This window comes from Hippopotamus amphibius, chromosome X, assembly GCF_030028045.1.
Source record: "Hippopotamus amphibius kiboko isolate mHipAmp2 chromosome X, mHipAmp2.hap2, whole genome shotgun sequence".
Lineage (NCBI taxonomy): Eukaryota > Metazoa > Chordata > Mammalia > Artiodactyla > Hippopotamidae > Hippopotamus > Hippopotamus amphibius.
In genome coordinates, this window is record NC_080203.1 from 135,867,461 (window position 1) to 135,891,335 (window position 23,875).

General features: G+C 47.6%; 1 protein-coding gene across 5 annotated transcripts in view; it reads right to left on the bottom strand.

Moving 5' to 3' along the window:
- CD99 (CD99 molecule (Xg blood group)) overlaps positions 1-23,875 on the bottom strand; it is a 37,092-nt gene that overhangs the window by 7,530 nt on the left and 5,687 nt on the right. For 2 of the 5 annotated variants that reach the window (XM_057717339.1, XM_057717340.1), the window contains exons 2-10: positions 15,945-15,977; positions 14,779-14,823; positions 13,477-13,512; positions 12,780-12,848; positions 11,339-11,371; positions 9,966-10,010; positions 5,649-5,693; positions 2,159-2,224; positions 367-480 (exon numbers count right to left, since the gene is read on the bottom strand). In XM_057717339.1, coding sequence (XP_057573322.1) covers positions 367-480; positions 2,159-2,224; positions 5,649-5,693; positions 9,966-10,010; positions 11,339-11,371; positions 12,780-12,848; positions 13,477-13,512; positions 14,779-14,823; positions 15,945-15,977 — 486 coding nt within the window. Of the gene's footprint in view, positions 1-366; positions 481-2,158; positions 2,225-5,648; positions 5,694-9,965; positions 10,011-11,338; positions 11,372-12,779; positions 12,849-13,476; positions 13,513-14,778; positions 14,824-15,944; positions 15,978-16,439; positions 16,703-23,875 lie in introns of those variants that run through there. The other 3 variants (XM_057717337.1, XM_057717338.1, XM_057717341.1) reach the window with 3 other exon arrangements.

Genomic DNA, 23,875 nt, shown 5'->3' on the forward strand with positions numbered 1-23,875 from the left:
CAAGACTTCTTCCACACTCGCTCTCCGCCAGGCAACCTCCAGAGACTCTCACGCACCACCTTCCTGATCTTTACAGAACTCCCAAGGCACAGACCACCGTCTCCCCTCTTTGTGTAAATCCCCCCAAAGTGCCACGGTTAGTAACTTGCAGAAGCTCCCGCGGTGAAACACAGGAAGCACCTGGATGGAAGCCGCAACGTCAGACCCCAGGTTTCCAGCGATGTTAGGACCCCTCAGCCACCCTCCACGCGTCTCGTGCCCACCTCAGGTCAGCTTTCTCGTTCCTTTTTTTTTTTTTTAAAAAGAAAGCACAATTTTCAAGGTCGCAAGCCCCCCAGGGAAAGGAAGCGGCGGTGAAAGCCTTACCGTTCTCTTTGAAGCACAACTTCTTCTTCTGGTAGGCGATGAAGCTGGAGATGGCTCCGGCCACGGCGACCACCACGGCACCCACGATCCCGGGGACCACTCCCGGGGAGTCGCCTGCAGGAGGAAGCACAGGGCACCGTGACGGGGAGACACGTGACACTCACGCACAGACCACAGGGCAGGGGGCCGGCGGCCCCGCCCGGAGAAGAGCGTGGGGCCGAGGACTGAGACACGGGGCCGCAGGGACACCGCGGGGGGACCCTCACTGCTGGGCCTCTCCCCCAAACCCACGTCACAATTCATTTCACAACGTGAAATCATTTCCCGTCCAAGAACTGGCTCCCGGGGGGACGCCCACGCCCCTCTCTTCCCCATCCCTGGGACCCGCTCAGGTGTTCTCCCAGCTCAGTGAGGCAGCTCTCGGGTGGGTGACAAATCCACGGTGGAAGAGGCCCAGCGGGGACCATTCAGAGGCCGTGTGACCTCACACTGCCAGATTCCCGGCTCTTCCTGGATGAGGGTGAGTCAAAACTTATCTGCACTCCGATTACTAAAACTTCCATAAATTTTACAGCCAGAGTGTAGATAATTTTCAACTCACCCTTGTACTTTCTGAAAGATCAAAGCCACCACCCTCTTCGTGACTTTTACCGCTCTACTGAGATGGGGTTTGCACCCACTGTCAAGAATTCTCAAACTACCTGCATCCATCCGTCCCACATCCACGGCAGGTGCACAAGCCCTCCTGCCCCGTGAATAAAAGGAAGGGTGGTGTGACGGAAAGCTCACGTGGGTGTCGGCTGGACCAGCCCGGACACGCCCGGGCGGCCGGGAACGCTTTATTTCTGGATGTGTGCACGTGGTGTCTCCAGAAAAGAAATTAACATTTGAACCTGTAGCCTGAGTAAAGCAAGCTGCCCTCACCACGTGGACGGCCATCCTTCAATCCACTGAGGGTGTGATTAGATCAAAAAGGGACCATGCGCTCTCTGCTCGAGCTGGCACAGCCATCGTCTCCCGCCCTTGGACTTTGGAGCTCCTGCCTCTTGGGATGTGGGATTTCGATTGGGACCTGCACCACTGCTTAACCTGGTTCTCAGTGTTTGGCACAGAGACCGAACCACACCAGCCAGTTTCCTGCAGGTCCGGCGTGCAGATCGAGGCTCTTCTCAGCCTCCATAACTACGTGGGCCAACTCCTTATAATAAACACCTTTCTACTCATCTCTATACATCCTGGTAGTCCCGTTTCTCCGGAGGGCCCTGGGTAGCACGGAGGGCATACCCTCTCTTAGGGCACCCGAGGAGGAAGACTGAACTTAAAATGCAGATCCCGTCGGTCCCAGCTCCAGGCAGACCTCATTTTACTGCGCTTCACAGATACTGCGTTTTTTGGGTTGTGTGTTTGTTTTTAAGGTCTGCACATGGTTGTGTTTGTTCTTTGTTTTGTTGTTGTTGTTGTTACGACACGATGCTGTTGCACGCCGGGTAGACCACAGCCTTGTGTCAACAGCACTTGTAGATGCACGCGGAAACCATCCAATGCAGGCGACGTGTTCTACTGTGATGCGGGCTTTACCGCGGCGGTCTGGACCCGAACCCGCAGCATCTCTGAGGTCTGCCCGCGTTTCTGCCGAGCCTCCTGGGAACACCGGTCACAGACGACCATGCTTCCTGCCAGGATCTTTCAGATGACACTGCCAATGCTAAAAGTTAGGTTGTGACCACGGCCCCCTCCTTTCCTCCACAGCACATGTAAGAAACCCAAGACATCAGGAACCAGGTGTACGTACCCTGATCCTCCCCATCACGCCTCTGGCTTCCGCCGCCGCCGCCGCCACCGCCGCCGCCACCACCTCCTGCACGAGAGGAACAAGGCTTGGTGACAGACGGCACTGGGGAGACGTGCGATAACAGAAAACTCATACGAAGGACCAGCTTCTCCCACCTTGGGTTGTGAAGGCTCCTTGAGAGAAATGACCGTGGGACCGAGGAGGCCGTGAATATCAGGCTGTCCCCTTTCCACTGTTGGGGTGGGGGGGTGTCCTCGCTCTGCAGGAGGGATCACCTGTCTCGCTCCCAGGTACCTGAAATCCAGGCTTGGCACCTGACGTCAACCCCCTGCCCCATGGCGGGCTCCAGGAGACCCCGAGTCCTCAAAGTCCCCCAGGGATTTGGGGAGAATCGCCGCAAGGGCCCCAGAGCCCATGTGAGACATGGCTATGGGGTCATCCCAGGCCCATTCCTGCGAGCTCCCAGGGCCCCCGTCTCACTCGGGGTGCTCACGGGCCATGTGTTAACCAAGGACCCACTGTCTCTGGGTATTTTCTTCAGTCATGCTTTCCCCAGGGCTAAGGGATACCATCTCACCACCCCCTCTATTTTTCCCACATTTAATGCCAATAGATACTTGATGGTGTCGTTGTTTGTTTCGTTTTGTTTATTGCCCGCACTTGTGCAGCATGCGGGATCTTAGTTCCCCAACCAGGAACTGAACCTGCACATTTGGCCGTGAGAGCGTGGAGTCCTAACCTCTAGACAGTCAGGGAATTCCTGATACTTGATGTTAAGCGGATGCTTGTACAATTATTAGTGCACAAACGAGGAACCCACCCAGTGGACTGTACACGTGTGAGCGTGCCTTTCGCTTTGTTCAATACTGGCCCGTCACTCCTAGTGTGTCTTTATGCTATAGTCACACAAGCACCGCATGTTCCACGGCTATGAAGCAACACTGCCTGCTACAAAGGAGGGGCTGCATGTTACACAGCTATAGAGCCAGTGTACAGCCTGTCACATTCAGTGGGTACATTAAAGTGTACAGTATGTTACACAAGTATTGAACTAGAGTCCTGCCTGTTATTCTCCTCAAAGTGGGGTGATCCTGACCAACACCTAGAGATGTGAATTTAATGGAAAACCAATTTTTAAAAAACATTTTTTAACGGAGTACAGTTGATTTGCAATGTTGTGTCAGTTGCTGGTGTACAGCAAAGTGAATCAGTTATATATACATATAAATATACATATATCCACTCTTTTTTTAGATTCTTTTCCCTAGTAGGTCATTACAGAGTACCAAGTAGAGTTCCCTGTGCTATACAGTAGGTCCCTGTTGTTTGTCTATTTTATATATAGTACTGTGTGTACGTCAATCCCAATCTCCCAATTTACCCCTCTGCCCCTGCTGCACCCCGACCGCCATAAGTTTGTTTTTTACATCTGCGACTCTACTTCTGTTTTGTAGATAAGTTCATTTAGACGGCAGATGGCTAGCCATTACAGACATGACTTCAGGGACCAGGGTGGAAGGGGTTTACCCTGAAAGGTCTGTCAGTTCAAGAGGGGAGGTAGGGGCATTCCCGGAAGAAGGCAAATGAGATGATCAAATAAGCCCGTTGCCGTAAGTCCAAGACTGATGTACACAGAATTATAACCCTTTGAGGGCTGGTTCATCCTTTGATGCCAATCGATAGTGATCCATCAGTCAATGATTCAAAGTAAAGATGTTTCCAGTAACATTTAACGCAGACCAGCAGGGAATGAACCCAGCAACTACACGGTCCTCTTACGACCAGTAGGACCATCAACGATCCCAGCCATTCGGGAAAGCAATGTAGCAACCCATGAAGGGATGTCAAAGTGGGAACTCGTTTCAAAAACCCTACTTCTTAGAAACCTCCTGAAGGGAACCGTATGGAGGACACCCAATATCAAAGCGTAAAGATATGCACAAGAAACTGGCCCAAATCAAAAAAATACAACCACCTAGTGAAAATAACAAAAAAAGCAGCAGACTCACAGATACAGAGAACAAACTGGTGGTGACCGGGGGGAGGGGGGGAGGGGAGGAGCAAGATGGGGGGAGGGGAGGAAGAGGTACAAACTACTGTGTGTGGAATAAATAAGCTATGAGGATATATTACACAGCACAGGCAGTGGAGCCCAGAGATTAAAATAACCGCAGTGACTTCCTAGGTGGCGCAATGGTTAAGAATGCGCCTGCCACTGCAGGGGACGTGGGTTTGATCCCACAAGCCATGGAGCAACGAAGCCCGTGCGCCACAACTACTGAGCCCGTGCGCCGCAACTACTGAAGCCTGGGGGCCTAGAGCCCATGCTTAACAAGAGAAGCCGCTGCAGTGAGAAGCCCGTGCACCACAATGAAGAGCAGTCCCCGCTCGCCGCAACTAGAGAAAGCCCGGGCGCGGCAACGAAGACCCAATGCAGCCAAAAATAAATAAATAAATAAATAAATAAATAAGACCCCATGCAAAAAATAAAATAAAATAAAATAAAATAACTAGAAATGGAGTAGAACTTTGAAAAATTGCGACTATGTTGCACCCCAGAAACTTGTGTGATATCGTAGAGCAACTATACCACAAAAAAGAGAGTAGAGTTATCAGCTAGTTAACTAATAAAAGTATAATTTTTCTACTTAAAAAGAAAGAAACTGGTGTAACCTAAATGCCTAACAAGAAAAGGGAGAATAAACAGATTCTACCTGAAGGGGGAAGAGCACGGGGCAGGACGGGAAGGTGGGGGACCCGTCAGAGCAGGAACGTCCCTCCCCAAGGATGTCCGAGCCACGGGTCACCCCCTGGGAAACCTCCACATCATCTTATTATTATCCACCGCTTACCCTGTGCCTGGCTACACGGTTATATTATTACATATATACTACGTGTAATATCTATTTTACATTACATGTGCATAATAGATACATGTGCATAATAGATACATGTGGTAAAATACATTTATGTATAACATGTTTCAACTATAATTAACACATACATAAATACATACAAATTACTATATATTGTATAAACTTACAACTACTGTAAGCATATAGTGGTTTTATACTTAATTTATTATATTTAAATACTGCTTTGGCCCCCACAGTGACCTAAGATTTTACAGAGAGAGGTGGAAACAAGGACCTACTGTAGAGCACAGGGAACTCTGCTCAATATTCTGTAATAACCTATATGCAAAGATAATTTGAAAAAGAATAGAATACTTGTCTATGTAGAACTGAGTCCCTTTGCTGTACACCCGAAACTAACACAACGTTGTCAATCACCTATACTCCAACATAAAATAAAAAATTTAGGGACTTCCCTGGCCGTCCAGTGGTTAAGATTCTGTGCTTGCACTGCACAGGGCACGGGTTCAATCCCTGGTCAGGGAACTAAGATCCCACAGGCCGTGCAGCACAGCCAGAAGACTGAAAAACAAGAAAAAGAAAAAGGAAAAAAAAAAAAAGAAGGGGAACCCTACCTCCACCTGAAGTCGCATCCATGAGATCAGAATCTGAAAAGTCACCTAGAAGGAAAAAGACAGCGTCACTGGTCACGTCAGAACTGTCCGGAGCATCCTGAGGTCTTGACGTGAAGGGAAACACACTAGCATCAAAAGCAGACCTGGTGGGGGCAGGGGTGGGAACCCCACAGAGGTACTACTATGGCCGGGATCTTTCAAAGATACAATTACAATGAATGACTCTTCTGTGCGAAAACTCCTAAAATTAGTCTTATCCAAAACTCTGCTGCTAAACCTGAAAAAGATGACACAAAAAGGAAATGGAGGGAATTCCCCGGTGGTCCAGGGATTAGGGCTCCGTGCTTCCCCTGCAGGGGGGCCAGGTTCGAGATCCGGTCCGGGAGCTAAGATCCCACAAGCCATGCAGCACCCCCCCCCCCCAAAAAAAAGAAATGGAAAGTATATACGAATCTTTTAGATGTTTATAGACAAAACCTTCACTTAGGACCTATGTGGTGTAGACGGACCACACGAAAGGTCCTAATTTGTCCCTTTTCCTGTTGTGAGTGGGGTGTTCTGCCCACCCCATAATTCTGGACTCAGCCAGATAACGTACTCTGGGTGGTGGGTTGGATATTTTTAAAAGATAACATACGTGGGGTTGATGCTTCTGTCCCTGGAGAGCGAGATCACACAAGGCTGGTGTATGTGTGTGAGAGACACGAGTCATCCAATCCTCCCAGCTGAAGTCACCCCGACCCCAGACAAGGCCATCCCAGAAGACCCACCAGGTGACATAAACAGCCAAGCCAAGATCAGGCATAGCTGACCCAGACTCATCAGAAATAACAACTAAAAAAAAAAATTAAGCCACTGGGTTTGGGGATGTTTGGTAGGCAGACATAACTAGCTGATACACAAATTCAATCCATCAGTTTAAAAAAAAAACCCCTATTGTGACTAACTAGAGTTCACTCCATGAATGCAAGGATGTATTTAACATAAAGACATCCTTCAGTATAATTTGTCATATTCATGGGCTAAAAGAAAAAAATTATTGACCATCTGCTTTGATGACCACATGCACCTGATGAAATTTAATGTTTATTCCTGTTTAGGAAAAGAACATCAACTGGAATAGAAAATACTTCCTGAAATGGATATCTGTCTTTTTTAAAAAATGCAATTTCTTTTGTGTAAAGGTGAATCTCTTTGGGTTTTTGTTGTAAAGTCAGAAATGGCAAACGTCTGCTCTGTCCTCTCATATCAAATGGCGTACGGGGTTTTCTAACCAAGGGAAAATGATACGAATACAAGTAAATTGAAAAGAGAAAATATAAATATAAGAAAGTGGAAATGAAAAAAAAATCATTTGCCAACAACATGACAGCCTCCTTAGAAAAGCTAAGAAATGAAGAGAAAATTATTCACCGTTGACAAGTTCATGACTAGCGGCTAGTCTGGAAAACCACACCAAACTCTTTACTGTGTTACAGAAACAAACAGAAAAATAATGGACATAAAATGTGTTCCCGGAAGAAACACAAATGGAAGAAAACAATTTAGAAATACATTTTAAGAAATAAGGAGAAAGGCACGCAGAAAACTGAAAGAAGGAAAAGATTTTGCAAAGGTGTCAGCGCTCTATAAATCAACTGATACTTGTAAACAATTCAAATGGAAATAAAAAGAGGGTTTTCTTTTTCCCGAAGGGGGAGACTAACACAATGGATCTGAAGTTAAAAGGAAAAAATAAAGACCCACAAAAGAGCAGGGAAGCCACGGAAGCATACAATGTACCATGAAGAAAAAATGTAAAGCCTTCCCTGTCAACGAATACTGTTAGAGACATTGAAAGGCAAAAATAAGTGGGAAAATATTTTCATTATAAATGAGTGAAGATAATTGTTGTCCATAAACAAATGAAGGAGGCTTATAAATCAGAAAGGAAATGAGGAATATTAGAAAGTATAAGAAAGAACACATGGCATCCAACCAAGACACAAGAGAAGAATTATACATGCACAATCGACAAACCGAATTTTCTTTTAAATTTCAGACATAAAGGCATGAACCTAGGACAAGATGGGTATAACATTTTATATCATCTCCTTGATAAAGGCTTTCTGCTGGCAATGACCAGTAGGGGCCACGGTGTGAAGAAAGGGACTTTTGCAACCACAGCCGGAGGCAAGATAAGTTGGAACAATTCTGAGAGCAAGTCTTTTAAAAAAACACATCAAAAACTATAGGGCTCCTCACACACATTGACCTGAACAGTCTGACTTCTAGAACCTCTGGTAAGAAATGCAACCACAAGAAAGCGCGTGAAGATGGCTTCAATTTGCTTTGCAACTCATAATGCCACAATATCAGAAGAAACACAACATTTTCAAAATTAGGGATTAGTTTTGATAGTATGTAAATGCCAAGAAAAGTCGTATGATTAAGAACTACTAAATGACATAAGAAAATGCTTATGGAATACTAATAAGCAAAAAATAATGTTATGATACAGTATGAATAAAAGATTGATGGTTTTACTAAACATCTGTTTCATTTAAACTGATATAAAATACTAGTGAGAATAACTATCTTCACTGCGGTAAAGGATGGACAGTATTTCTATATTTCTGTATTAAAAAATTAAACAAATATATAAACAAACAAAAAAGCCAACTCAAAATTTGAAGTTTCAAGAGACATTCAACTCAAAAAACTGATGTTAGTCAAATACTCAGAGAATACTATGATGTGTAAGAAAAAGGCAAAAAGCTTAAAAAAAAAAACCAAAGAAACAAGACCTTCTACAAAGGCAAAGAATAAGCTGATATTTTTCTCCATGTTGATTCTCCATATTTAAAATTATACACTTAATTTTTTGGTTTCCATTAACACCTTGGAAGTAAAATCAGGAAACTGAACATCAAACCCAAACCAAAACTGTCATTTTGAAAACTGTTTTCCATGACTAGAAAACTGGAATCACCTGTACAGAGAGTTCACCGTAAGGTCATGCTAAACCTGAAATACTCTCCTTTCAGATGATACGGAAATCACTGTACTCTGCAAAACACACAAGGACCCATAGGAGCTAGCGGGACATATCAGAAGGGCCAGGCTGGTTGGCGTTTGGATTAGGTTTTGGCTTGGGGGTTTTGGGTGACACTGGGTCATCTGTAAAAGAGGAGAAATGCCATCACGAGAGCTCTGCAGTCAAGGAAACAACACGTGCGTTTGCATACAGATGGTTTCCTAAACAGAAATGGAAGCGCGTGCTCTGTCATGGCAGGGCAGGTGCTGTGTCATGGTGGGGATACCCGTACACACGGCCACCTGGGGGTTTCTTTCCACCATCATCCAGCTGCCATGCTTACATTCAGGTCTTTCCGATAGAAAATAACGCAGATGACTGGACCAGCTTTATCTAAGAGATAAGGATGGAAATCTGTGGCCAGATTTGGGCCTGCGCCCACCAAAAAAGGGATTCAACGGACCCAGGTGTGCTTCACAAAATGATGTTGACAACTTCTGATGGTTTCAAAGGTTCCCTTCTTAGTTTTAGGGACTCTCTTCGAGTCCCCGTGACATCTAGGAGAGCGCGTGTATCCACCCCACACGAGGTACTGAGTTATCGTGAGTCACGAGTGGGAAACACCATTGCTGCCTCAGGGGGCGCTCGATGGTACAAATCCCGTCAATAATGGCTTCTCCAGCATCCTCCGTGTGCCTGCACAGCTCAAGGACCTGGGTCTGAACAATGCTATCCTTTTACTCATACGATGTCTTTCAAGACGAAAAGCCCAATGACTCAACAGAGCTATTATGTATTTTTTCAAAAAATCAGTGATAAGAGCGCCATAACTTTGGTCATCGATTTTACCCTGGGTGCCTAACACCCAATGAATCTGACCCTGGGCAATTCCACGATGGGTCTCTGATTCATGGCTTTTATCGGAAAGGGTCAGTGACAACTGGTACAGTCCTCCTAGATGCCGAGATCTGAGTTTGCTCCCGGGTTATATGAGGGTCCCAGGTCCTAAAATTGTTCCTCCCAAGAAATGAATATTCAAAACAAGTAACACACTCAGAATAAAAGCATCCAGAGACGCTTTCCATGGGACCCAAGAGCACCTCACCAAAGCGTCAGCGTCTGTTCTCTTACAGCCACCGCTGGACTTGAAAGCATCCACATCACAGCATCACTGACACAGTAACCAGACTGGTCCAGGGCCCCTGAATAGCCGCTACGTCTCACACAGCTCTTGGGAAAACTGGGGCGCAAGACAGTGATTTCTCGGCTGTATTTGCCTGCTGGGCACCTTTGCTTCTTACCGGTGTTGGGCTTTCGGGGGGCAGGAGTGGGTTTCTTGTCGTGGTCTAAAGAGAAAAGACATTTCCGTCAGTGAAACTTGCAGCTGGGAAACAGAATCAACCCTCAGCGCTGCTCTGTTCCCTTAAAAAGAATCAGAGACTCTCTGAAGCATCATTTTCTCCTGAGAGTTCAGGCAGTGGCCAAGGATTAGAGGACTCAGCCCACGAGAACCCACGTCAACAGGAAGATAGGACGACGCTGAGCACGGCTGTGTTCCCCCGAGACCAAGGACCCCTCCCACCTCATGGCGATGAGTGGGGGGCTGTGAGTGAAAGAGGAAGCCCGGAGAACACACGTTTAGCACAAGGACACGGGGGAGAACCCAGGATGTGTGCAGGAGAAGGGGGTACAGGGCATCCTTGGCCGAGAGGTTGTCCACGTTGATTACGTAGAGCACAGCTTTTGCTCTCAGGCTCCCATCCAGGCTGACCCTCTAGGAACCAAGGCAGGGCGGGCCGAGGGCATCAGGACCACCGGCACGTGCACGGCATCTCTCCCCACCCGCCAAGAAGCAGGGTTCCGTCGTCGAGAATAAGACTACCCGCCCTGTTGGCTTTTGGGCACATAGCTTCCCTCATGGTTTTGAGTCCCACCTCTGCACTCGACCCTAGGAGTTAAAAAGATATCTTGGGGCATTGACATACATACACTACTATGTATAAAACAGATAACTAATGAGAACCTACTGTACAGCTGTACAGCACAGGGAACTCTACTCAGGGCTCTGGGGGGAGCTAAATGTGAAGGAAATCTAAGAAAGAGGGGATATATATACATATCACGGATTCACCTTCCTGCAGAGCAGAAATACAACACTGTAAAGCAACTATAAAAATTTAATAAAAAAAGGGGGTTTTGGATTGAATACCGGGCCCCCACGTTCACATCCACTCAGAATGTGACCTTATTTGGAAACACGGTCTTTGCAGACAACGGGATTTAAGACGAGGTCACGCTGGATTAGCACAGACCCTTAGAGACGCGTGCCCTTCTCAGAAGGAACTTAGGCAACATAGAGACTCTGATGCAAAGTGGCCACGTGAAGGCAGAGGCCGAGACTGGGAGGTGGCAGAACCACAGGCTGAGGGGTGGAGTCAGGGTGTCCACGGGGGACCAGCCACTTCCCCAGGCACCTGGCAACCCGACGTTCATTCACTGCCACAGAGTGTGGAAATTACTCCACCAAAAAAGATTTCTTTACCCTGACAAGGGCATCTTCATTTTCTTCACCCCGTGTGAGTCTCGTTGTCCCAGGAAGACTTGTTTCAACAGAGTCACTATATTCCAATAAAACATTCCCTGTACTTTATAAAATGCTTTCAATGTTACTCACCGTCAAAGGCGTCCGATAAATCAAAATCATTGCCTAAAAGAAAAAGAGTCCAATTAGAAATACATCAAATAGGACGTCCCTGGCAGTGCAGTGGTTAAGAGTCCACCTGCCAATGCAGGGGACACGGGTTCGAGCCCTGGTCCGGGGAGATCCCACATGCCTCGGAGCAACGAAGCCCGTGCGCCACAACCACTGTGTCCATGTGCCACAACTACTGAAACCCAATTGCCTAGGGCCCATGCTCTGCAATGAGAGACGCCACGCACTGAGAAGCCCGCGCACCGCAACAAAGACCCAATGCAGCCAAACAAAAACAAAAAGAAAAAAAGTCCACATGACAACCAACGAATACACAAAAGACGTGTATGTGCACAATTGAGAAAAGAGATTTTCTTTTCAATTTCAAACTTAGAGGCATGAACCTAGGATGAGATGGGTATAGCATTTTATATCATCTACTTGATAAAGGCTTTCTGCTGGCAATGACCAGTAGGGGCCACGGTGTGAAGAAAGGGACTTTTGCAACCACAGCCGGAGGCAGGATAAGTTGGAACAATTCTGAGAGCAAGTCTTTTAAAAAAACACATCAAAAACTATAGGGCTCCTCACACACATTGACCTGAACAGTCTGACTTCTAGAACCTCTGGTAAGAAATGCAACCACAAGAAAGCACGTGAAGATGGCTTCAATTTGCTTTGCAACTCATAATGCCACAATAGCAGAAGAAACACAAGATTTTCAAAATTAGGGATTAGTTACGATAGTATATAAATGCCAAGAAAAGTCGTATGATTTAGAAGTATTAAGTGACGTACGAAAATGCTTATGGAATACTAAGAAGCAAAAAATAATGTTATGACACAGTATGAATCAAAGATTGATGGTTTCACTAAACATTTGTTTCATTTAATCGGATATAAGATACTAGAGAGAATAATCTTCCCTGTGGTAAAGGATGGACAGTATTTCTATTTTTCTGCATTAGGAATTAAATAAATATATAAACAAACAAAAAAGCCAACTCAAAATTCAAAGTTTCAACAGACATTCAACTCAGAAAACTGTTAGTCAAATACTCTGAGAATACTATGATGTATCAGAAAAGGCAAAAAGCTTTTAAAAAAGAAACAAGAGCTTCTCTAAAGGGAAAGAACAAGCTGAGATGTCTCTCCATACTGATTCTCCGTATTTAAAATCTTACATTTAATGTTTTTAAGTATCCATGAACACCTTGGAAGTAAAATCAGCAACCTAAACATCAAATCCAAACCAAAAATATTTTTTTGAAAACAGTTTTCACGACTGGAAAATGGGAGTTATCCTGCACAGAGAGTTCGCCGTATGGTCATGCTAAATCTGAAATAACCCCCTTTCAGATGATACAGAAATCACTGTACTCTGCAAAACACACAAGGACCCACAGGGGCTGGAGGGTCTTACCTGGAGAGCTGGGCTTCCTGGGGTTTGGATTAGGTTTTGGCTTGGGGGTTTTGGGCGACACTGGGTCATCTGTAAAAGAGGAGAGCTGCCATTATGAGAGCGTTGCAGTCAAGAAAACAAAACACGCGTCTGCATACCGATGGTTTACTACACAGAAATGGAAGCCCGTGCTTCGTTACGGCGGGGCAGGTGCTGTGTCATGGTGGGGATACCCGTACACACAGGCACCTGTGGGTTTCTTTCCGTCATCATCCAGCTGCCATGCTTACCTTCAGGTCTTTCCGACAGAAAATAAAGCAGGTGACTGGACCAGGTACAGAATTTTGGGGGCCCAGTGCAAAACGAGAATGCAAAGTCCCTTGCCCAGATTGTGCTACGAGATTGAACACGGCGGCCACAGAGCATTCGATCAAGGAGGGAACTCCTCTGAGTGTGGGGTCCTGTGTGACCCTGCATGCCCATGAGGCCAGCCCTGGCAAGGGTATTCAATTTGTCTTATATCATCCCAATGACTATAAGAGTTTTAAAATAAACACAGGCGTAAGCATAAAAGCCAAAAATTCAATAACAAACAATACGCCTACTCCTCAGGTTTTCGTGGTTAAAGACTACTTTGACGTATTTAAAAGGGACAAGCCTCTTTGAAATGACACACAAGCAAGTCAGACACACAGGAGATTTAAGAGGTGCTACTTACCACCACCGACCGCAGCTCCTAAATCCAAGTCATCATCTAAAGGAGAAAAACAGATAATTAACACTGAAGCTCTGGGTGAAACGAGGGGCAGAAATGACTTCCTAAATAGATGAAGCACTGCATCTCCGCATCTCCAAACACTTCCCTGAATATCAGTCTGACCGAGCTCTCAACAGAAAAACCAAATCCATGACCATCTTCACATCATTCTTCTCTCCGATGAAAAGAATAAAGGCCAAAACCAAACCAAAATAATGGAAGTAACTGATAAATCAATTATGCCCCATGGACCAAGCTGACATTGCGACTTCTGCCTGCACACAATTATTTCCCGTTGATCATCCATTCTAGCATCCTGACCGTACACCAAGTTGCCAACAACTTCTGCAACGTAGATATTACAAGATAAGGACAGAACTCTATGGCCAGATTTGGGTGTGTGCCCACCAAAAAAGGGATCCAATGGACTCAGGTGTGCTCGACTAAGCGATGTGAGAACTCCTGACGGCTTCAGAGGTAGCCTTGTTAGTTTTAGGGACTCTCTTCGAGTCCCCGCGACATCTAGGAGAGCGCATGTATCCACCCCACACGAGGTACTGAGTTATCGTGAGTCACGAGTGGGAAACACCACTGCTGCCCCAGGGGGCGCTCGATGGTACAAATCCCGTCAATGACTTCTCCAGCATCCTCCTCGTGCCTCCAGAGCTCAAGGACCTGGGTCTGAACAATGCTATCCTTTTACTCACACAATGCCTTTCGAGACGAAAAGCCCAATGACTCAACAGAGCTATTATGTATTTTTTTAAAAAATCAGTAATAAGAGCTCCATAACTTTGGTCATCGATTTTACCCTGGGTGCCTAACACCCAATGAATCTGACCCTGGGCAATTCCACGATGGGTCTCTGATTCATGACTTTTATCGGAAAGGGGCAGTGACAACTGGTACGGTCCTCCTAGATGCTGAGATCTGAGTTTGCTCCCGGGTTATATGAGGGTCCCAGGTCCTAAAATTGTTCCTCCCAAGAAATGAATATTCAAAACCAGTAACACACTCAGAATAAAAGCATCCAGAGACGCTTTCCATGGGACCCAAGAGCATCTCGCCAAAGCGTCAGCGTCTGTTCTCTTACAGCCGCCGCTGGACTTGAAAGCATCCACATCACAGCATCACTGACACAGTAACCAGACTAGTCCAGAGCCCCTGAATAGCCGCTACGTCTCACACAGCTCTTGGGAAAACTGGGGCACAAGACAGTGATTTCTCGGCTGTATTTGCCTGCTGGGCACCTTTGCTTCTTACCGGTGTTGGGCTTTCGGGGGGCAGGAGTGGGTTTCTTGTCGTGACCTAAAGAGAAAAGACATTTCCATCAGTGAAACTTGCAGCTGGGAAACAGAATCAACCCTCAGCGCTGTTCTGTTCCCTTAAAAAGAATCAGAGACTCTCTGAAGCATCATTTTCTCCTGAGAGTTCAGGCAGTGGCCAAGGATGAGAGGACTCAGCCCACGAGAACCCACGTCAACAGGAAGATAGGACGACGCTGAGCACGGCTGTGTTCCCCCGAGACCAAGGACCCCTCCCACCTCATGGCGATGAGTGGGGGGCTGTGAGTGAAAGAGGAAGCCCGGAGAACACACGTTTAGCACAAGGACACGGGGGAGAACCCAGGATGTGTGCAGGAGAAGGGGGGACAGGGCATCCTTGGCCGAAAGGTTGTCCACGTTGATTACGTCGAGCACAGCTTTTGCTCTCAGGCTCCCATCCTGGCTGACCCTCTAGGAACCAGGGCAGGGCGGGCCGAGGGCATCAGGACCACAGGCACGTGCACGGCATCTCTCCCCACCCGCCAAGAAGCAGGGTTCTGCCGTCGAGAATAAGACTACCCGCCCCGTTGGCTTTTGGGCACATAGCTTCCCTCATGGTTTTGACTCCCACCTCTGCATTCGACCCCAGGAGTTAAAAAGATGTCTCACGTTGAATACCGGGCCCCCACGTTCACATCCACTGGGAACCTCAGAACGCGGCCTTATTTGGAAACACGGTCTTTGCAGACAACGGGATTTAAGACGAGGTCACGCTGGATTAGCACAGACCCTTAGAGACGCGTGCCCTTCTCAGAAGGAACGTGGGCAACATAGAGACTGTGATGCAAAGTGGCCACGTGAAGGCAGAGGCCGAGACTGGGCAGTGGCAGAACCACAAGGTGACGGATGGTGTCAGGGTGTCCACGGGGGACCAGCCCACGGGGGACCAGCCACTTCCCCAGGCACCACAACCCGACGTTCATTCACTGCCACAGAGTGTGGAAATTACTCCACCAAAAAAGATTTCTTTACCCCGACAACGGCATCTTGATTTTCTTCACCCCACGTGAGTCTCGTTGTCCCAGGAAGACTTGTTTCAACAGAGTCACTATATTCCTATAAAACATTCCCTGTACTTTATAAAATGCTTTCAATGTTACTCACCGTCAAGGGCGTCCGATAAATCAAAATCATCGCCTAAAAGAAAAAGAGTCCAATTAGAAACACGTCAAATAGGACCTCCCTGGTGGTGCAGTGGTGAAGAGTCCACCTGCCAATGCAGGGGACACCAGTTTGAGCCCTGGTCCAGGAAGATCCCACATGCCGCGGAGTCACTAAGCCCGTGTGCTGCAACAACTGAAGAACAAGGATCTACCGTATAGCACACAGAACTCTACTCAATAGTGTGTAATCATCTATACAGGAAAATAATCTGCAAAATATATACATATGCACGCGTATAAATGAACCACTTTTCTGTACACCTGAAACTAATACTGTAAATCAACTCTCTTCAATAAAACATACTATATGAACAATGAGAAATGTGCCTCAAACTTAAAAAAGAAAAGAAGAAAAACGAACAGGCAGCAGACGCAGCCTCTGTGGGAAGAGCCTGCGTGGCCCGACGCCAGCACCCACACCGACCCCAGCACCTACAGCGGGGCTGCTTTCTGCATCTCAGAGCCCAGAAGGGACGTTTCCTGCACGGCTCAGATGCTGGAGGAAAGAGATGTGGTTTCAGCTCTTCCTGCAGCAGACGGCAGATGTTCCCGAGGTACCGGGGCGGGAATTTGTTCACCCTGAAGACCCTCCGGGCAGGTCCCAGCCTGCACATCCATGCACATCCCTGGTCCTGTACGCCTGCCCAGAAACCCACAGGCGTGATCCCTCCCTCAAGGCTCTGTCTGCGGAAGTGACGGCCCCGGGACCTCCCTGAGACGTTCCGCGTCCCCTCCCTAGGGCTGACTCCACATCCGACGGGCACACCTTCTGGAAGTCAGGGCGAGTCACTCCAAACAGAGCGATTCAAGGAGTGGAGGATGCTGCGTTTCGGCGGGGCGGGGGGACGGGCGGATTTGTTAAGAAAGAGCAGAGAACGCTCTTCGGAATGTAAAAACCGACCGACCTGAACGTACAATGCAGGTTTCTACACGTAATGTGCGCGTGTGGATGCTTCTGTGTGCGTGTGTCTGTGCACGGACGTGCACGTGAGTATATTCGTGCACCCGTGTGCGAGCACGTGGCATACGTGCGAACCGCACGTGTGCCCACGTGCAGCTGTGGGTATGCATGTAGCATGACCGCTGTGTACGTATGTGTGTGCACGTGCCCGGCAGGTGAGCAGGAGTGTGCGTGTGTGTGCACATGCCTGTCTGTCTGTCCAGGGCCTGGAGCCTCCCGAGCCCAGCTCTCCCAGAGCCCCGCCCGCTCAGGGGAGGTCACGGCTCAACTCAGAGCCCCCTGCTGACCCTTGCGGGGGTCCCCCACACACCCGCCCACTGGGGCTGGAGGAGAAGGACCCGGGCGGAGGGTCCGGGCATCCGCCTCGGACATTCCAGGCATCTCAATTCCTGCTGAACCTGCCGCAGCCCAGCCCAGCCCAGCCCAGCCCAGCCCATCGGCGGAAGCCTGCACTACCTCTGTGGTTTCCAGGCGGCCCCTCAAACCTCCATATGTGGTGGGGGACACCCCGGGACTCACGCAGGGCCTGAGTCATCCCCACAACATCCACACCCTCCCCCCACAACATCAGCATCCTCCCCACAGCATCCACACCCTCCCTGCAGCCAGCATCCTCCCCCACAGCCAGCATCCTCCCCGCAGCCAGCATCCTCCCCACAGCCATCTGTTCCACTTCCCCCAGGACACGCCCCAGGACATCCCCAAGGCCACCTTGGGCGTGGGCTCCTCGGGGGGGGGGGGGGAGGGGCGGTGCAGCTGAGCTCCCCTCACAAACCCTCGGAACCACGAATCCAAGGTTGGACCGCCACGGACTGTGCAAGTGACAAGCACAGTTTGTCTGTGCGAGTGACAAGCACGGTTTCCCCTAAATTCCATCAGGAAGACACACCAGACGTAGACATCAAAATGAGGACAGAAATACCACTACTACTGATTTCCAGAAATGATCAGTTACACGATGCATGCAGGGAACTGATCAAGTATACAACTGGAAACAGAATACATGAATACATTCCAGAAACAAGACTAGAAGAGAAAGAAAACATACGAGGGTGAGTGGATAATTTTTGACTCACCCTTGTAGGTACAATAATAATTACAGAAATTACAAACTATATAATTTATCATTGATATACAGAACTTACAAATTATATAAACATATTAAAATAGACATAAGCCTTAGAAACAAAATTAAAAGTTAAACATAAATATAATTATAGAAGTTGCAAATTGTCACATACTTTAGATACAGAACTTATAAACTATATGAAGATATACAAATAAAATAGAACTAAATTATAGAGACAAAATTAGAAAAGAAATAAAATATAAATTTCATAATAATCAGTTAAGTTATAACCTATATAAATTATAATCTATACACAGAACCTATCAGTCATGTACACGAATATGTTTAAAAATAATAGAATATTCTAGAAATAAAATTAGTATAGAAAATAAATTTTTATAATTATAAATTAAATAAATTATACATTAAATAAATTATAAATTATGTAGTTCATAATATATATGCAGGAACTATCAATTATGTACATGTACACATATAACAGAAATAAAATTAGAAGAGAAAATATAAGTTTTTATAATAATGAACTATAGATTACATAATTTATAATTTATACACAGAACCTATGAATTACATCAATGGATATATGTATACATGAAACAGAAATAAATTCTAGAAATAAAAGAAGCATGGAAATAAAACAAATTTTTATAATGATAAATTATAGAAATTATGAATTATATAGTTCATCATTTACACATGGAACCTATCAAGAATATAAATAAATAAATACAGGCAGAAATTAAATAGAAATAAATTCTAGAAATAAAGTCAGAATCCAAATAAAAGTCAGGCAGTTAGAAGATTCCTTGGACGTTCAGATTTTCCTACTAACAAGGTAAGAATCACCTAACACTGGCAGCAGCCATGGGTGGATTTTCTGAACGGCCTGCGTGCTCTCGGAGCTCTCCAGGCAACGCCACGGATCGGCAAGACTCTCCCTTTACGGGGGGAAGGAACGGAGACCCCAGAACTCGCCCCCAGTCCCCCCACTGTCAACGGCAGCACCAGTGTCCCCCCGGCCCGGCCCCGGGCAGGCCGGTCACTGCTGCTCAGGGCTGGTCCAGGGCAAGAGGTGAGGGTGAATGACGTCTGATCTCACTTTATTTCTAAATATTCGAAACGCCCTTCTTCTTCTGTGGCTGAGAAGGGATGGCTCCAGACACAGTCTTGCCCTTTCTCCAGCCACGTAATTTAACGCTCTGCCTTACAGATTTTTAGTGACGGGAAGGGGGGAAAGGCTTTCCTCTTGTACCGTAAGTCCGGGGGCGTCGGTCTGAGCTGTGTCAAGTTTTGCAAGAACCGACAGATCTGGGCACGCTGCTGGCTGGGCTCCGGGCACCGTGGACCGGTGGCTTTCAGAATTTGGGGAGCCCAGATTCCTGGGCCCCGAGCCCAAAGACACTGACTCAGAGGGCTGGGGCCAGGCCTGTGACCCTGCATTTCTAACCGTCTCCCAGATGATGCTGAGCGTGCGGGGCTGGGGTCCCCCGTCTGAGCACGCACCCTTCTGAGGCTCACATGGTGGGCTGGGATGGCAGGGGTGGTCCAGCACCCTCATCCCGGCTGCAGGGAGGTAGTTCTAGGGCCCCAGTACATTCAGTCTCCCTGAGACAGGAAACCGAGGCATGGCCCCCCAGGCCCCCCACCCCGAAAGAGAATCTCCTGGATCAGACTCAAAGCCCCAATGCCATTCCCAATTTTATCACCCTCCACCCCGCTCACTGCCCTGCCCCTTCGCACTGGCCCCAAACGACCCGGCAGAAGGTCCCAGACTTGATCACGTCACGGAGCCCTTTGCATCTCCAGAAACTGGCTCAAGGCGCCCGGAACTAGACCTGGCCCTTCTGCTTATGAATCATAGTCTAGCCCCACCATCCGCAGCTGTTTTGTTTTCTTAGAGTCGCTGGAAATGCTGCATGAGCTACTCTTCTGTCCCTGCTCCAGGGGAAATCCAGGGTTCAGTCCCTCCACCCTCAGGTCCCACCACTATCAGCTAATCCACACAGAACCTTGTTTCGTGCGTGTTTCTGTGGAATTTGACCTCATTTAATGGGTAGTGTGGGTACCCACAGCGCTTTCTCCTGCCTAAAGGAAGCTCATCTCACACACGTATTTTCTCCATTAGGCACGTGGCAGCCTTTTTGTGCTTAGAAGCAAATGGTCCTGATGAACCTAGTGGCAGGGCAGGAACAGAGACCCAGACGTAGAGAACAGACTAGAGGGCACAGGAGGGGAAGCGGGGACTGGGACATAGTGAGAGAGTAGCACTGACATATACACACGACCAAATGTAACATAGGTGGCTAGTGGGAAGCTGCTGCAGAGCACAGGGAGATCAGCTTGGTGCTTGGTGGAGACCTAGAGGGCTGGGATAGGGAGGGTGGGAGGGAGGCTCAAGAGGGAGGGGAGATGGGGATATATGTACATGTACAGCTGATTCACTCTGTTGTACAGCAGAAACTAACACAACATTGTAAAACAATTATACTCCAATAAAGATGAAAAAAAAAGTAACATTAAAAAAAAAGGGACAAAGATGCAAAAATGTGGCCCTACGCAGGTACTTGTTTACAGTCTGCCACCACAAAGCTGACTCAATATTTTTTGCAGCTCTGCACAAACTCCCTGAATTCAGAGAGCATCTATTTGGGAGTTACCAATACTGTGCAACAAGTAGGCAGATTTGCAAATACGGAGTCTGTGAATGCTGGGGATGGCTGGTACTTAAGGACAGACAACCTAATCATAGCAGTTCCTGTGGTGTATTATATGGGGTTGGCCAAAAAGTTCATTTGGGTCTCTCTGTAAGATGTTATGGAAATACAACAGATGTCACTGTATGTCTCTCAAAAATTTACAATCACCCCCCAACATCCTGTAAATGATTTGGGGGGGGGGGTGTCACACAGTTCAGGCACCTTGTCTGTCCTTGGGGCTTCCCTCAAATCCTGTACTTGGCTATAAATGGCCAATCTCGTCATTCTATACCAGGAAAATTCCTATTCATGCCTCAAAGCCCCATTAAGATGCTGCCTCCTCCAGGAAGCCCTCAGCATCCCTCCCAGCCAGACTAAAGCATTTCCACGGGCGATTCCTACGCACATTACAGTTTCAGAAGCTGGGATATGGATCTTGGTTCTCAAGTCTGGCTGCACAATCAAGGAGATTTCATAAGCCCCAAGGCCCAGGCTGTGCCCCAGGCCAATCAAAGAAAAAACTTTGGGGGCCGGGACCCAGGCACCAGGGTGCTGATACCAACACATGACTCGCTTTGCAGGCTGCTGGTATAGACTTTTTATTTCCTTACTACTCTTTAACACAGCTGGTCCCTTCTCTATCATGTCTGCTGCCTGGTCCAGGCTGTGCCACCCTCCTCGGCTAAGGCCAGCGTCTTCTTCCCCTGCACATTGGGTACCTGGTTTCATATAATCGGTTTCCATGGCAATCCTATGTGTTTTATCTTATGCATTAAAAAAAAAGTTATTCTGAGAGGGAGTCCCCAGGCTTCCTCAAAGTGCTCAAGGATCCAGGGAAGAAACTAGTTAAGGGCTTTCTTGTGTTCATCCCAGAACGATTTCTGGTTGGGGGAGGGGAGGGAGAGCCTCAAAGATGAAAGCAGAAATGGAGACAGGAGCATGGGTGGGGAAAGATTTAGAAAATGAAATCGACAGGATTCACTAACATCGGACATGGGAGAAGGAGCTGGCAGGAGTGCAAGGCAACTCTTCAGTTTGAGAGTATGGGCAAACGGTCACATCACAAAAGGTAGCAGTGAAGGAGGAGATGCAGGCCCGGGAGAAAATCACGAGAAGCTGGGGATACGGAGCAGTGTAAACACCACGGGTGCAACCAGATGGACCAGATCTATCAGCAGTTACCAAGGTAAGCCTAGGATGGAGAGAGATTTGGGGGTGGGGCCTCAGGGGAGCCAGCATCAGTATTCGAAGAGGTGGACAGGGAAGCCCCCTCTACAGCAGCAGGACACAGGGTGCAGTCCACACCCCAGCGGAGGCTCATCTTCCCCTCTGTCCTTCCCATGCCCGGATTCCTTCCGCAACTCTGAGTCAGCGCCTGATCTTGGAGGAGTGCAGGGATTGTAAGCCACTGCACACCCACTGATGTGCTTAAGGTGAGTCTAGGTGCTGGTGGTTTCAGAGCAGTGAGATGGTGTCCCCCTCCAACTGGAGACCGCTTGAGATAGGTTACTGCAGCTGTCTGTCTGTCTGTCTATCTACCTACATATCTATCATCTATCATCTTTTATCCATCCATCCATCCATCGTCTATCGTCTGACATCCACCTATCCTGTATCTCTCCATCATCTATCCATTATCTATCATGCAGTACTGTCTATCTATCCATCCATCCATCCATCCATCATCAAATCTATTATCTATATATCTGTCCATCCATCTATCCATCCATCGTCTATCACATCTATGATCTAGCTATCTATCATCTATCCATCAATTAATCATCAATGACACCTACCGGAGTGCCACCTCACTCCAGGCCCCTAGTCTTTAACGAATTCCTCAGCACTGGGCTGGGGGTGGGGAGTGGGTTGTCCTTACCTGTCAACCAGCAGGCATCCCATCGGGGACCTCTACGGGACAGCCTCTCGCAACCATCTTCCCCTCCCCCTGAGATCCAGCCGCATCCTTTCCTCTTCCTGCTACACGACTCTGTGTCAAACACCTAAGATATCTCCTTCCTGTAACCCTTCATCTGGTGAGGCCCATTCTGTGCCAACTTCGTGGAAAACAGCACCACTTTAACTTTCGTTTAGAACTAACCTGGACCCTTTCTTAAGAGAAGCTAACGACGGCAGACACTGACCGGCAATATTTGAGTTCTTGACAAAGTGACAAGATCTATATGCCTCCACGTCCGTCTGCCCCCAAGACAGTGTCATCTATTTGTTCTCTGTCCCGTCAGTAACTCGGGTCCACGGCGTCGCCGTGGCCACGGTGCATCTCTGGCCACAGCACAATCAGACGAGGCCGGGGGAAGCTCTGCCGTCTCAGAAACAAACAGAAATAGCCGGAATGCTCTGGCGACGTCGTCTCAGGATGACGAATGCCTTCCAAGCCCCGGAATGCAACAGCTCTGGCCCTTCGCCTTCTCGGGAGGGGCAGTGAAGAGGCAGAAATTAAAATTTATTCTTTTTTTTTTCTCAAAAGCACCCTTGGGAGTCACTACTTGCCACTGCATGGCCCTTCTTGAAAACAAAGGGATTCTATCAGAAACGTCCAAGTGCAGAAGGCAGAGCCACGGAAGAAGGGTTCAGATTTGCAGCAGACGTCAAACCCCGCTGCCTGCCATCCTCGGGAACAAAGACATTTTACGACACGGCCCCGTCTGCCCAGACAGACGAACTGGCACCAAAGCCACACCGATGCTTACTTAGCAAAGCATGGGCGCAGTCTGCGGGTGTTTTCTGCTCTAATCTGCTTGATTTTCTTCGTTTCAAAGCTGCTGGACGTGCACTAAATTCACAGCCTGTCTCAGGGTCACCGCCGCTGCAAAAACCCTGCTTAGAGGGCTTCCATCTGACTCAAAGGGGAGGGGAAAAAAGGAAGTTCTGCTCAGGGGATTTTTTTAAATTATATGAGCAGCGAGACGGTGGCCATACTGAGTCATTCTAAGACAAAGCTGAAACTCACACTCCCATGTCCCACCTCCCAAAACTGCTGTAAGCTTTAGGCAAAGAACACGAACAGGAAATTCAAAAAAAAAAAAGGAACTCCTGTGTCCCTACGTGGGCAGATACAGATACAGATGTGAAAGACACAGGCAGACCTCGTTTTGTTGAGTTTT